The sequence below is a fragment of the Mandrillus leucophaeus genome, unplaced genomic scaffold (genome assembly GCF_000951045.1).
Source record: "Mandrillus leucophaeus isolate KB7577 unplaced genomic scaffold, Mleu.le_1.0 Scaffold335, whole genome shotgun sequence".
Taxonomy (NCBI): Eukaryota; Metazoa; Chordata; class Mammalia; order Primates; family Cercopithecidae; genus Mandrillus; species Mandrillus leucophaeus.
This window is the reverse complement of record NW_012103532.1, coordinates 1,618,214-1,634,469: the sequence shown is the minus strand read 5'-3', so window position 1 is coordinate 1,634,469 and position 16,256 is coordinate 1,618,214. Positions and strand designations below refer to the sequence as shown.

At 38.7% G+C, this 16,256-nt stretch overlaps 1 protein-coding gene across 3 annotated transcripts in view; it reads left to right on the top strand.

Annotated features, from left to right (window-relative positions):
* Positions 1-16,256, top strand: part of MAPKAP1 (mitogen-activated protein kinase associated protein 1) — a 252,106-nt gene that overhangs the window by 18,929 nt on the left and 216,921 nt on the right. For all 3 annotated transcript variants that reach the window (XM_011988689.1, XM_011988690.1, XM_011988688.1), the window contains exon 3: positions 4,681-4,829. In XM_011988689.1, coding sequence (XP_011844079.1) covers positions 4,681-4,829 — 149 coding nt within the window. The remainder of the gene's footprint in view (positions 1-4,680; positions 4,830-16,256) is intronic.

Sequence of the window (16,256 nt, the reverse complement as noted above, 5' to 3'; positions counted from 1 at the left end):
TGTTAGCCAGGATGGTCTCGATCTCCTGACCTCGTGATCCGCCCACCTCGGCCTCCCAAAGTGCTGGGATTACAGGCGTGAGCCACCATGCCCTGTCAGAAAAAAAATTTTTGTTTTGAAGCAGGGTCTTGCACTTTGACCGGGGCTAGAATACAGTGGCATGAACATGACTCACTACAACCTCAACCTTCTGGGCTCAAGCGTTTCTTCCTCCTCAGCCTCACAAGCAGCTGGGACTACAGGCACAAGTCACCATTCCTGGCTAATTTTTGCATTTTTTGTAGAGATGGGATTTGGCTGATCTTGAACTCCTGGGCTCAAGTGATCTGCCCATCTTGGCCTCCCAAAGTGCTGGAATTATAGTTGTGAGCCACAGTGCCTGGCCAAGAAATACTTATTTAATATTATTAAATATCCAATTATTGTTCATTATTTCCCAAATCATCTCAAATTTTTCTTTTTTCCCTATTGGTTTGTTCATGTTTGGTTCTAAAATCCATCTACTACTTTGGTTAATGTCTCATTTTTTTAATCTATAGCTTCTCTTTCACTTTTTTTCTTATAATTTATTTGTTGAAGAAATTGGGTCATTTGCTGAGTAACAAAGTTATTTAAAATAATTCCCCACTTTGTGGTTAATCTGCCAAGTCATTATTATACTTAGGTTCATTTATTTCATTTTGCCTTTGTTTTTAGAGGTTATACTTTTAATTTTCTTTTATAATTATTTAAAATGGCTTCAAAGTCAAAAACATAAAGCAAGATAAAGTCAGAGAAATCTAGCTTCACGTTCTGTTCCCTTCACTCTTTTATAGTCATTTTTAAAACGGTTTTTTGTCGCTTTAAAACTATATATAAGCATATTTATGTTTATATCCCCCTTTTTTAGATTAAAGATAACATACTATACATACTGTTTTGTACAATATGTAATTTTTTTCATTTAGTAATATATTCTGAGGATTTTTCTGGAGCAATATATAGAGATAAGCTTCATTCCATTTTACAGCTGCATACTACTCTATGATACAGATGTACCAGTGCCAACCCATGCCCCAGTCAGGGATGTTTGATTGTTTTCAGGCTTTTGCAAATGGCACTGCAGGGAATAGTTTTATGCATATTTTTAAAGATTTTGTTTTACTAATGTATCTAAGTGGTATTGTTGGGTCAGAGGGTAAATGAAGATATGATTTTCCTTGATCTTCTGAATTCCCTTTCATAGGACTTTTGCTGTTACCCACCGGTAACGTATAGAGTGTCTATGTCCTCAGAGCCTCAAACTTTTAGATTTTTGCCAATCTGGTGAAATGTAGTTTTAATTTGCATGTCTCTTATGAATGTGGTTGAGAATCTTTCCATTTAAGAGCTGTTTACATTTCTTTTTCTGTGAACATTTCATATTTTTTGTCTTATTTTTCTATCTGTGTTGTTCAGTGTCTTCTTTATTTTCAGAATATTTATATATTAGGAATATTGACCTTTATTCTTTCCTAATTTATCATTTGTCTTTTTACTTTTTTCCCATACAAAAGTGTTTTCTTTTTTTGTGGTCAGATTTATCAAGTTTTCTCCTCATTCTGAAGTTTGTAACTTGTATTTTAAAAGACTCATATTGGCGGCTATGTCAGGAAGAAACAAGCGTCGGGATGGAGGAGGCAAGGGCAGAAACAGTAAAGCAGGTTTGAAGGTGATGATGATAATACAGTGGTGCTAGCGGTTGCCGTGGTTCTGAATAGCTTTTGAAGTATTGGTTGACGGGTAGGATGTAGGATGTGAGAAGTCAGGATGACTCCCAAGTTTTTGGCCTATCAGAACTGAATTGCCATTAACTGAGGAGATTGTGGGAATGGGAGCTTCAGGGAAAGATCAAGAGTTTAGTTACGGATAGGTAATACTTGAGGTGCTTGGTGGGCATCCAAGTGAAAGTGTCCGGTAGAAAGTTGGATGTCTATAATTTCAGGGAGTGTTTAGGGTTAAAAATAACCATTGAGAGTTAGTAGCATATACAGGATATTTACTTGGGGTTTCCCTTTTTATTTATTTACTTTTTTTGAGGTATGCTTTACATATAGTGAAATGTACAGCTATTAAATGTACAGCTCAATGACTTTTGACAGATAGATACATTTATATAACTAGCATCCCAGACAAGTATAGAGCAATTCTGTCACCCCAAAGAAGTTCCCTGGTGCTCCTTTTTAGTCATTCCACTCCCCAGAGGCAAGCATTGTTCTGATTTATGTCACCACAATTTAGTTTTGCCCCTTATCGATGATATTTAAAAGGATATGACTGGATGAGATCACCAGTGGTGTGAATGTAGATTGAGAAGAGGTCCAAGTGCTTGCCTTGGGAAATACCAGTGATTCAAGGGGGAAATGAGATGAATCAGCAGAGGGACCAAGAAGGAGTAGCCTGAGAGACAGTATAAAAGCCAGATAGAGTGGAGTCATGGGGAGCAAGTGAAAAAAATGTTAAAACAGGAGGGAGTGATGAACCGTGTCAAATGCTGCCAAGACATCTTGTAAGATGAGGATTAAAAATTGACCAACAGATTTAGCAACAAAGGGATCATTGGTGACTTCGATGAAAGCTGCTTTGGTGGAGTAGTGTGACCTGAATATGCCTGCTTGGAGTGGATTTGATTGAATGGAAGTGGAGGTACTGGACAGAAAGAATATAGATGACATTTTAAGAAGGAAAAAAATATGGTAGTAACCAGAAGGGAGGGAGTATGGGATAGAGAGCAGATTTTTTTTTTTTTTTTTTTTTTATGAGCAGTGTTTCAGTACTGTGTGCCAATGTGACTAATTCAGTAAGAGAAAAAGTGACAATGGAAGAGAGAGAAGAGAATTGCTGGAGAGTTGTTCATGAATTGGCAAGAGGGATGGGATCTAGTGCACAAGGATGGGCTGGCGTAAGGTAAGGGCAGAGGGAGTTCATCCATGGTAATAGGAGGACAGGCAGATAGAAGAGCAGATGAGAGCATGCAAAAGTTCTCTTTGGTTGTTTGTGTTCTCCAAGCCTCGACAAAGGAGGAAGAGGGGAGGAGACGTTAGGTTGAGGAGAGAGGTCTGAGTGTGAATATCTGAGAATGAAAGGGTTAATCATAGCATCACCTTGCACCGAACCCTGTTGGTAACAGCTGTGTGAAGTCTATACATTACTTAAGTTTGGGATTCCTCAGTTTCTTCATGGAGCTAGTAGTAACATCTCTCTTAGCATCTGTGAAGACTGTGACTGTGCCAGGTGAGGAAAATATCTAGTGTTGATCCTGGCTCCTAACAGATGCTTAATAAAGGATCATTTCTTTCCCAATTATAACCATGAAACTGGTCATAGATTACAGGTAGAAAAGTACTTCCCATATTTAAAATATTACTTTTAATCAAATTATAGTCTAATTCTCTTCAAATCTGTGTTTAATATGTTGATTATATCGAACTCCTGTGCTCAAGTGATCCTCCCACCTTGCCTTTCTAAAGTGCTAGGACAGGTTTGAGCCATGGTGCCCAGCTGCAGTTACATTTTTTTTGGAAGTTCTAAGTGACTGTTACAGAGTTCTGTTCTCTCTCTTGGTTTAATTTGACAATGCTAAAGTGGAATGGGGTTGAACATGTTTATTGCAGATTTTAAAGTCTCAGATTGATTTATTTTAAAACTTTAAGTGTGGACATTTCCTGATAGTCACTTATCATCTAGCTACCACCACCTTGATTAATATTCCAATTGATTTAGAGAATTAAATGATCTTTGAAAAGATACGAAACTTGTCTTGGTTCACTAATGAATAAGAACTCACGATTCAGATTTAATAATAATCTGAATTATTTCAATCATTCATTCATGCAACAAAATTTATTGAGTTAGTCTTACCTTGTTCATTAGTGCCCTAATGTATAAGAACCTTGGTCAGGTGCAAATTCTAGTTCTGTTACTTATTAGCTGTGTGGTCCAGGGCTAATCAGAATATTCTAAGCTTGTTTCCACATTGCCAAATGTGAGATAATGCTAGTATCTACCTCAGAGGCTTGTTATGAGGATTAAATGAGATATATTGACTTGCTAAATAAATGTTAGCTACTGTTACTACACTTGATCTTAGCCAAAAGGCCAAGAAGCAATAAATGTTAGCTACTGTTACTATAAATATCCTTTCTTTTTTTCCCCTCTTCATCTTTGGCATCAAGAGTTTGTGCAAGGTGCAACTGGAGAGTGTTAGAGGATTAATATGTAGATCTTGACCTTGAAGAACTAGAATTCCAAAATCACATAATATTAGAGGCAGGAGAGATCTTTGAGATTATCTAGTTTGACAAGCCCAGAGAGATTTAGAGAAGTGTTCACTATCACATAGCTTGCTGTTAGCAAAGCCGGGCCAAAGCTTAGGTCTCCTGGCTGTGAGTGCTCTTCTTATAAAATGGCTCCGTTGTTGCTTTGTCTGATTCTCCCCCTTCCCTTAACCCCTTCTCCTTCCAAATTGACTATCCTGGCCTGCACGTTTTTCTGTGCTCTGCCTTTTCAGTGCACAGTGTATTGTGGGGCTTTCTGCATACATCCGACCTGAACATGCCTCTGGATGCTTTTTCCTTCAGGTTCTAAGGAAGACTTTTTAGGGAAGGTGGACAAGTTGTCTCTGTGTAATCACAGGATGTTTTTCTTCCTCTTGTGTCACAGCCCAGGAGTTAAAGTCACTGTTTGAAAAAAAGTCTCTCAAAGAGAAGCCTCCAATTTCTGGAAAGCAGTCAATATTATCTGTACGCCTAGAACAGTGCCCTCTGCAGCTGAATAACCCCTTTAATGAGTATTCCAAATTTGATGGCAAGGTAAGTAAAAATGAGACTTTGTCCCTTTAAGTAAAACTGTAATTGAGTGGAGTTGTTGTTGGTATTATTATTAGATTTAGGGTTTCAGAAATGCTTCATAGAATGTCAGTTGACAGTTACAGAATGTCACTCCACATTTTCTTAGACTGTTGATGTAAAGGTATGAATTTGGGTTCAGTATTGTTTCCACAGTAATATATTTGGGAGGATTAAAACAAAAACAGTCCTGTGCTCTCTCATTCTCTGTTTCTCTGTGTATAGATATCTCAGGACTGTTGTATTTTAATCCTCCCAAATGTATATATACTTATATATGTATAGTATATATATGTTTATAGGTGTATGTATATTTATATATATGATAGAAAGAGGAGGGGGAGGAAGGGAGAGAGAAATATATATGTGTATATTTTTAATCTGTTTTATCTCCTAAGTATACTTGAGAAGTTGGATTAGTTAGATTGTGATTAATCAAGGTCTAATTGTGTTGGGAAAGCCTTGAAAGTGGTTCTGGGAGGCAGTTTGCATTGTCTTGGCTGATTCTTTATTATAATTGTAGAAATTGTTGAGATCTGAGCTTCATTTCAGAATCCTAGGCTATTGCTTGCATTTCAGTATTTCACTGTAGGGGGATCTTGACACTTGCTATGGAGGCTAACTTTGTTTTTTGCCTGTTTGTGCTAACAGTTTGCTGTTATAAAATTAAAGTGTGTTTGTTTTCCTTTTAGAAATATGGCCACTATTTGAGGTGGATCCTAGTTTCATGTGCAGCACCCCTTCCCCCAACCCCTGCCTTCTTGTGTCTCTGTACTGACCTGAGCAGGGCCTTGTTCAGAAGACAGTAGCGGTTGATTTTTGTATTTATTGCCGTGATGTTTGCTGTCTGGCAGTGTTGTGGAGTGCTGAGTGATAGCTCTTTGCCTGGAGGTGTCATGTATAATCTGTCTTATTTCAATGCCATTGCAGTTAATAAACATACAGCTTTTTGCTTCTGCTTGAATTTTATTTATTTATTTATTTTTTCATGAGCTGGTTCTGTCAGTTGTCCTCTTTGAGCAGAGATGTTTTCTCTTCGAAAGACTTTTACTTCCTACAGTTCAGCAGGTTTCCATAGGTTTAAGTAAGCATGTGTGGCCATCGGCACATGAGGTTATTGATGTTTCCGGGAGAGAAGAGCAAAAACTAGAAAAAAAATGCATAAATAATATAAAGATCCTAATATGCTCAGGAAGTTTCCTCCAAAAAACACCTGAGAGCACTTTTAGTAAGTTACAGACTGTATTGATGTAAAGCTTCTCTTTCTCCTGTTTTGTGGAATGGAGCACAGAGAAAGGAGTTCCCCCAGGGGACAGGAATGTCAGCCTCTGGAAAATGGCGAGTTGGACTGTATAGGATTTAAAAAAAAATACTACAATGGATTCATTTAGACATGTGAGAAGTTATTGTTGGGATTAGGGTAAGCAGTTGGAATTTATTTGCTTCCATTGCGTGATACCATCTCATTGTTTGAGGATGTAATTTCTGGAATAGTTAATGTGTGATAATGTGTTTATATATATATATATAAAAAAAACAGATCTTTTAAAATACTCTAGAATTATCTTTATCCCATAGACTTTATTGTTAATTACTTAGGTTTGGATTTGTCACAAGGTTGTGAACTCTGCTTGGTGTGTATATATCTAACTTCTGAAGTACCAGCAGGAAAATAAAAAGTAAACCATTTCCTTAGTCACAAAGGAATTATTCTTGCTAGATGTGTGTTTACACTGAAGACTCTCAATGCTTTTGTCATAGCAAGACCATTTGTAATCCACAAAGGATGTGAGTGCAGAGCAATCACCATTATGCATTGATTAAGAAAGATTTAGATATTGATAAGTCTATCTTATGTGATGCTATTGTATTATTATCTTACATATTACAATTGCTAAAATACAATTAAACCCTTGTTCTCATCTATTAATATTGATGCATTTGGCAGATATGTAATGAAAATGGCTAATATTTGAAGGATATTGTACTGTACATATTAAATTAGTCTTTATCTTTGTGAAATGCATCAATATGATATACAATGACATCTCAATGATTAATAGAGAATTATACTTGAGTCAAGCCTTTTTGTAACCTAGAAATTAAAATGACTATTCAAATAACACCTCAAAATGATCAAATTAGCATTTTGTGATTGCATAATAATGGGATTGTAGTAGTTATAACAGCACCATGGCTGCCTCTAGAGTTAAGATCATGTCAACCCCTTGATAATAAAGCCTTTTCTGTGAGAGTCGACTCTAATAATTTCCAGATTGATTCTTCCCATAAATCATCTGACATTCAGCACTAAATTTTTGTTACTGTTGTAACTTAAAATTATTTTATTTTTATTCGGCTCATATTTAAGAAATGAAATGAGTGTCTTGTTTTAATGATTCACTGTCTTATCATTGGAACGCCATGCTTTTTGCCTCAAGTATAAGGGTTTGCTACGTATTTTGATACTCCTATTTTTTTTTTTCCACAAAGGTTTGTTAAAGCCTCTAAAATATGTACAGTTTTTTTCCCTCCTACAAATATTCACAATGCTTTTCTTGGGAATAACTCTTGCCTTATTTACATAATTAACTGAGTTGCTTAGGTCTCTTGGGCAAATAGTACATAATTGGGGAGAGAAGGGGACAGGGAAGAGTTTGGGGTCTAATTAAATATGCTAAAAAACTACTTAATTATATATTTCCTCAAGAGACTAACTGCTGTGAAATCCTTCTTAAGATTAGTGTTAGATTTGAAGAAAAGATTTTGCTTTTGCCATGGCTTTACTGTTACATTTTAGTCAAGCAGGCACATCTAGTGTTCTTAACAGTTTGTGCCAACTGGATTGCTGGTTTTAATGATTCTAAGGGTGAGCCTCACTTAACTATTGTTCTAAATTAAAGTGAATATTTCCAAGTAATTTTTGGTTCCTGTAGCTGGTTAATAATTTTATAAAAAGCTTTTTAAAATTGTGGTTAGCTAATAATTTTTTAAGGCATGAAACTGAAAGGGAAAGGCTGTACTTAGGCATGTGTGCCTTGTAATTTTGACAATTTTGGGGGTCAGGTGTATCATGTTGATACTGTTTCTTTAGCATGTTGGTGATGCTGTCTGTGATCTCTTTTAGAGTCTGCATTATCAATAACTGTTTACTGATCATTTGAAAAAAGTTCAAGGTTGATTGCCAAGCAGTTTTAGGGCTTGCTTTGGTCAGACCCGCAAAACCAGCCTCAAGCATCTGCCTGAATTCTTAAGCATTGTTGAGAATGGAACCCCTGAATAGCCTCATTAACAACACAAAACCTCTATTCTAGAGGTTGAGACAATTGGAAAACTTCTTGTGCCAGTCCTGATTTCACTGGATGTGGGAGCTGTTGGTTGTGACAGGAGGTTGCTTTGAGGTGATCGGGGAGTGGGCTTTGCTGAGAGGCAGTAGACATTCAGCACTGATTTAAGTGCCTCAAAATATGTGGATTTTCTGCCCTGTTTCTCCACCTGTTTCAGATTAGGTTATGTTTTAAGAAGGAAATCTAACCCTATCCATTTTATGCCGTATCACTTTCTTGAGACTCTTTTGCTAGCACATTATCACTATTCTGGTCAAATTACATTTGCAGATATTATCCTTAGTAGACCATCAGAAGTTCAAGTACCCATTTCCTGTCAATACAGTTACTAATAAAAAAAGCGGGGTGGGGAGGGGGGGACTGATTAGCAAGTTGTGTCATCTCAGTCAGTTTTTTTCACCTCTGGAAGGAGATGAGTGTGAGTTCCTCACAAGGCTCCTGAGACCATGAAATAGGATAATGCTAGGATGAAGCATCTAGCACAGTGAGAGGCAGCATCATTTAGTAAAGCGACCTATTCTGTAGTAAAGCCTCAGTTCGAATCCCCGTGGCTCCACTTATGGTGTGACATCAGGCTAGCTACTTAACCTCATGAAGCTTGGGGTTCAGGATACACTACCCCAAAATGTGGCACCTTGGAACATTAAGTATCATAAGCTGAAGGAACTTGAGAAATGGCAGGAATAACTCTGATCTTCCCCTGCCCATCTCCCCTAAGCAGGTCACAAGGCCCTCATGTGAGATGTGTTCTCCCTCTGCCTGGAGGAAAGGAGCATCCTCATCTCCGAAGATGAATCTTAAAGAACAGGCTTTGCTAAATTTCCCTGCAGTTGACAACACTTACTTCCTACCTTCATCCTGTTATATTTTCCACATGACTCTCCACTTTTCGTCAAACTTAATGTAAAAACTCTCAGATTTAACCAATGGTTTCTTGGGTCTTTTCTTATGAAGGCTCTATACCATGTAAAATTTAGGTTAAATAAATTTGTGTGCTTGTCTTTTGTTACTCTGTTTCTTGTTACGGGGGCCTCAGCCAAGCATTTACAAGGGTAGAAGGAAAAAATGTTTCTTCTCTACAAGTTCCAGTCCTGATAGGTGAAAGAAATGATGACTGTGTATCTTCCTCAGGAGGATGAAATGAGCAGGATGTGTAGCACATAGGAAACAAATATTCCACTTCTGCTTTCCCTTTGTAAAGGGGTGACACGGCACTGACGATGGGACAGTGACGATGTCTCTCTCACGTACTTCATTATGTGGTTGACAGTACTGAGTGAGAGGGAATGTGTTTGTAAAAGCCGGGAATTTAGAATAGTGTCTTAAAGAAGAAGTACAGCAGAGTAGGGGTGAAAACGGTCTGCTCGTTGAAGTTCAGGGAATCCAGTGGGGTTCTCGTCCTTCACTAGGAAGATTGAGACAAGTAATTACTTCCTTTGGGTGGGTGGGGGAATGGCTATTTTTTTTTTAAACCTTGGGTGAGAAAATGGTTCAATATTGGTGATTGCTTGGCAGTTTCTAGAATGTTAAATATCCTACTTTTTGGGCCTAGCTAAATACTATTTTCTAAATATAAGGGGAATCTTTGACTTGACAAGTGCTTGAAAGAACAAACCAGTTCTGGTTCATATAGACAACTGTGACTTTGATTGTGTTAACTTGTTAGAAAGTAACCATTTCTCAGTTAGAAACTGTTTTAACAGGGAAGCTGCAGAGAGCATGGGGGAAGGGATAATTCATGAGTGCTAATTGCTTGGCTGTTAATTTTCATAAGTGTTGATAGAAGCAGTTCCTTAAATTAAACTTTGTTTAAAATGTATCAGGGGAAATATTCCACAATGTCGAGCCTGAAGTGAAAATTAATATGAATGCTGTGGCAATTAACACATACTGGTTAATAGCTTTTAGCAGCATTTTGGGATGATAGTCCTTAAATACATTTTTGCATGCTGCTCTTGTTTCAGCATTGTTCCAGTCTATGTCTGGATAATTATGAACAAATGTTTTCTACAATCATTGGCATTAAATAGCTCTCTTCAAAGAAAGTCACTTAAAACTTTTCAGAAAAGCATGAAGCCACCGAGAAATGTTGCAAACTCAGAAAAGGTCAGCGAATTGAAATCATGTAAAAAGAAAAATTGCCCTTAGCGGAAAAGGCACCTCATCTGAACTTGGAAAATGTGCTATTCTTGTGGGAATGGTCCCTTCTAATATGTTAAACTATGTTTGCTTCTGGATCTCTTTCCAAAAAAAAAAAAAAAAAAAAAATGTAGCCTGGGCTTTTTAGTGTTGGCTGTGTTTCTAGAAGGCAGCTTTTACTTAATGCTGCCTGAGCTGAGGCACTGGCCTTGAGCCTAAGGGTCTTCTGGCCTTACTTCCTTCTCCTTTACCCTCACCCCCTACCCACCTGGTGGGGGTGCGGGGGTAACCATGAATGAAGAAAGAAGTCGGCTGCATAATACTGAAAGTCCACCACTGCTCCTTTCAGTAAGAGTTCTCCAGGACTTTGCTTGCTTAGTGCCCAGTAAGAAACAAATCTAGAGTGACTGTATTTTGAATTAGGAGCTATTTGTCTCACTTGTTCAGTGGCTTCACGTACATGCTTTTGTTTTGTTTTGTTTTGTTTTGAGACAGAGTCTCTTTCTGTTGCCCAGGCTGGAGTGCAGTGGCACCATCTCAGTTCACTGCAGCCCCTGCTTCCCAGGTTCAAGTGATTCTCCTGCCTCAGCCTCCCGAGTAGCTGGGATTACAGGCACCAGCCAACACACCCAGCTAATTTTTGAATTTTTAATAGAGATGGGGTTTCACCATGTTGGCCAGGCTGGTCTCAAACTCCTGACCTCAGGTGATCTGCCCATCTTGGCCTTCCAAAGTGCTGGGATTACAGGTGTGAGCCACTGCACCCAACCTACATACTTCTTTAAAGAAAAGTCTCAACATGATTTTAGCAGTTATTCTCTTGGCTACTTATCTCTGTGACTGTATTTTGCTAGTCTTCCTTTCATAGATCAGTTTTTGTTAGTCTATTTCTAAAAGAAGATGGAGATTAGATATTCACTACCTTTTACATATTCCGGTATATGGTATAGAAGGATTGCTGGGCATAGTGGCTCATACCTGTAACCCCAGGATGTTGGGAGGCTGAGGCGGAAGGATCACTTGAGCCTAGGAGGTTGAGGCTGCAGTGAGCTGTGATTGCACCACTGCACTCCAGCCTAGGTGACAGAGCAAGATGGTGTCTGAAAAAGAAGCCTCAACTTCATTAAAGACATCTCTTTGTGAGATTATTTCCCCCTTACCATTACATTATCTCTCTCCTGTTGCTTTATGGTATACTGAAAATCCCAAGGGAAGACATTGGGATTTTTGTCTTGATGGTCAGTTCATAATGAGTTAAACAGGAATCACAACAAAATTGTTTGGCATTTTACTCTGAAGTTAAATCCTCTATGCTGAATTCTTAAAACTAACTTCTTCCACTCTGAGCTCTCTGTCTAGGCCTCATTTCTGCAGTTAGCTGTGAACCGTGCCAGTCTGTGGTGGCTTCCTTTGTTGTGGAACCATCTTCTGAAAATTCCATGAGGTAGAATTCACCATTGGTTTAAGGCTTTTCGAAGGAAGGCAGACTCTTGCCATGGAAAGAACATGTTTGTCAGGCTTGGGTTAAAATCTTTTGATCTGAGAGCTAAAGGATTAGTAAGAACTAATTAAGAACAGGCAGAGGAAAAAGAAGGAACAGAAGGTCTGAGGCAAGTGGAATTTGGCAATTTTGAGGAACCAAAAGAAAGTTATGTGACAGGAGCCCTAGGGTGACATAGATGGTGGTGAAAGGTGAAGCTCTGGGGGAAGACCAGGTATGACTGGTAGAGGTGTTCTTTTTAACCTAATGGCACGGGGAAGCCTTGAACAAGGATTTAAATGGGGAGGTGAGGTAATCAAATCTGTTTTGGAAAGACCCCTGGGGCTGTGCTGCGGAGTATATCCCTGAGAAGGATTTGTGAGGATAGAGAAAGTAATCAAGACATTTTTTGCAGTGCTCTGGGTGAGAGAGTGGTAACTTGGGGCTTGCTTGTTAGGATGAAGATGGAGTGAATGAATTCAAGAGATGTTTAGTAATAGGCAAAAGTGGTTGGATTTGATGATGTATGTAGGGAACAGGGTTAGAGGGGGGTTTGAAGGATGATTTCCTGGTCTGTGTCTGGCTTGTGGAGCTGGATGGATAATGAGACCATCCCTGAATTAGGAAGCCCTGAAAGAGGGCCAAAGATGAGGTGGACATTCCCATTGGCAGCTGTTTTGGACTTGCTGACCACAGATCATAGTCTGTTACCATGTCCTTGAAGACACTATACATGTTTTTGGGAGGTGGGATATACCCTACTTGTCTGGTTTGTGTCTGGGGAACCTGAGGTAGTGCTCTCTGGGGTGCGAGTGGAGCAAGAAGCTTCTTCTTTGTTCTTGCTTGTCAGCCAGCCTTGGAACTGGCTAAGGAATTGCCTTTAGACGTTAGTCACCTTCCAGATACTTCCTCTCCCATCAGTCACTTCCTCTCAGATGACAGGGATGTGCGCTCAGATGCCCAGCCTGACTCACCAGGCCATTCAGAGGAGAAAACGACAGGATAATTTTATTCTTTTATTTTCAAGAGAGTAATTTTAAAGAGGCGGATGTCAGGTGTCATTTAAGACATGTTGATTGTAATTCTTGGAGGTTAGGGGACTAAGAAGTAAACAACATGGACGTATTTTTGTTACAATGAGATTGCTGTTATCCTACTACCTTCTCACTACCTGATCAATTACCAGGTTAGTAGAGGGAATCTGGTTGGAATGAATATCAAGCACTGAGGTCTAGCCCAGGAGACAATCCTTTATGGAGGGTACTAGGAATGGTGTGATTTTACATTCAGCCTTCTCATCATGGGGTACTTTGCTCTGCATGATTTGCCGTGGAGAGATTGTCTTCTCCCTCAAAGAATGAGGCCCTGATTTTACTATCTTGAAGACCTCTATCCAGAGAAATCAAATGACAGCCTAGGGTCACCTAGCTGGGCATGGAATCCAGGTGTTCTAATTCTCAGAGGTTTTTATTTTCTTCTTTTCTTTCTTTTTTTTTTTTTTTGGAGATGGAGTCTCACTCTGTCGCCCAGGCTGGAGTGCAGTGGTGCAATCTTGACTGACTGCAACCTCCGCCTCCCGGGTTTAAGTGATTCTCCTGCCTCAGCCTCCCAAGTAGCTGGGATTACAGGTATGTACCACCATGCCCGGCTAATTTTTGTATTTTTAGTAGAGGCGGGGTTTCACCATGTTGGTCAGGCTGGTCTCCAACTCCTGACCAGGTAATCAGCCCGCCTTAGCCTCCCAAAGTGCTGGGATTACAGGTTTGAACCACTGTGCCGGGCTGAGATTTTTATTTTCATTAATGACATTCATACTCACAAAATGGAAACTTGATTTCCAGGACTACTAACTAGGCCATGTGGTAGAAGGAACACTGATAGAGAATCAGAAGACTTGAGTGTTAGTCCTGGCCATGCAGTTCTTTCTTTCTGATGTAGAACAAGTCATCTCTCATCTCTAAGCCTTGATTTCTGCATGTTTAGAACCAGGAACGTGGCTTAGATGACCTCTTGGATTCTTTTTGGCTTTAAGATTCCAGAGTTTTGTGATTAGGGAGGTGATTGACATCAGTGAGATGTAGGGAGGTACAGATGGGAAAACTACAACTTTTGAAGAGTTAATCTTTTATATATACATTGGAACTTCCCTCTTAATTATCCTAACAGAACAGTGATCTAGGGAGTGTTAGCTCCAGGTGAGGGAACAGGCTGAGAGAGAGAAAGTGACATGCTCCAGGATTCCCCATTAGTGTGTATCAGAGCTGATATTCAGCTCCTTTTTCTCCTATTCCAGTACCACAGCTCTTTTTCCTAGACTCTTGCAGTCATTGTTAGGCGAAAACAAAAACAGTCAATGTTTGAAATTTTTTAAAATTTAAAAACAAAAGGTTTTCCTTTACCAGTGGACTTGAAACCTGACAGACTGGTTTAGATCTTTTTATCAGTTATATGGGTTGGGCAAGTTACTGTAAGCCTTAACTTCCTTACATGTTAAAAAAAAAAAAAAAAAAAGATACTGGGACTGGGGAAGGGGAATGCTTTCAAAACGTAGAATCTGGTGTGTGTCTCACAAATGTTTGTCTATTTCATTGATTTTCCTGGTGTGCAGAGTGGATTTGTTCATACATCTTTATCCATTGAATACATTATTTAAAAGGGAACCAAACTGTACTGGCTCATTTCAAACATTTATTGCATACCAGCTCTGTACCATGCACTGATAAATAAGATGGGGCTAACTGCCCTCGGGGAACTTAAAGACAAGAGCGGCCATATGGCCATCAAGTGGAGAAACTATACTTCACATGAATGGTCGTGCCCAGTGCTGAGGACTATGACAGTGGTCCATGACATTAGGTGCACCTGACCGAGCAGAGGAACAGAACCACGAGCAACAAACCGGAGAGCAAATGTGATGGTCACTGTAGATGAATAGTAGGTGAATACTGTCTACCGCTTGGATCTCAGCCGGTTTCTTATACTTGGTGTGTTTGTCCAAATTTCAGTTGTATTCCTACAGGCCAGGGAATTCAGCTTTGGTCACTCTTATAATGAAGCCCAGAATGGTACTCTCCACATAGAAATGTGGAAGTTTTTAAAAATGGCAGTGATAAATTTCAAACGTCATTATTCTTTGAGGCTTGCAACTACATGGCAGTATCATAAGAGCTGTGTTTTATTAGTATTTCCACTTTACTTTCTGTTAAATTGAAGTTTTAACACCTAGACAAAGATACACGTAAGAAAGTAAGTTTAGGAAATTTGCAAAATATGCTGCTATGCAACCAAAGATTAAATTGATTTGTTATATGTGCATTTAGCTACAATTCATTTTAATTGTCCGTATGAAGTTAAAAAGTATTAGTGTCAGATAAAGATTCATCACCAGAGCGTGATTTAAGGCTGGTGCTGGAGAACGCAGGCATGTGTTCCGGCAGATGTTTGTATGAGGCGCTGTCTTTCCTGACAGCAGTTAAAAAGTATGGTTATAGTAATCAAATTGTGGTGCAGCGACTCAGAGGCTAGGGCCAGATTGAATTAAAATAGATATAAGATTTATGAATAGCAATAGCTGTGATAAAATTTCACTGCCTTCTTCAACAGGAAGGACTTTTTCCACTGTGGAAAGAAGAAAATCTAATAACCACTTTTCTAAAACTGTGGTTTTGCTGACTTTCATTTTCTCTTCCTAATTATGGTATCAAAACAATAACTTGCTGGGTTCTTTTTTCAACCATGATGACCTTTTTTTCCTCTTTCTGTTTTATTAGGTTTCTAGCTTTAAAACAAGTCTTTTTAAATGATGTTATTATTTTAGTTTAGAAACAAAATTCATAAAATCTAGCCTATGAGATTTAAGCCCCCTTTTAAGGAAAGTTTTATCATTATTACCATAGCTCCATTTTATTGAGTCTTATTTTGTACCAAGTCCTCTAATGGACTTGATATGTAGCAATTTGTTCAGTCCTCGTAACATTCCTTACTGTTACTGTGGTACAGAGAAGGAAACTGAAACTTCACAGAAAGGATAAATGATGACTTGGATTTGAAGCTAAATTTGAGACTCTTGGCCTCCTGATGGCATTGTATTAGTTTTTTGTTTTGTTTTGTTTTTAAGAAACAGGGTGTTGCTATGTTGTTCAGGCTGGTCTCCTGGGCTCAAGTGATCCTCCCACTTCTACGTCTGTATTCCTTTTAAATTTATTCTATCCCAGGAATTTACAATACTAGGATCTCTAGTCTTTTCACCACCCAAAGGCTTTGAGGTGGTTCTCAGATTGACGCAGGAAAAGCATTTCTTTAATATTCACAAAGTACATAATTTAAAATATGGAATACCTCCGTGTACAGTTGATGTAATATTTGAGGAGCCCATTTTTGGTTAGCATTTTAGTACTTCTCAAGATATTATTACTGAATTAATGT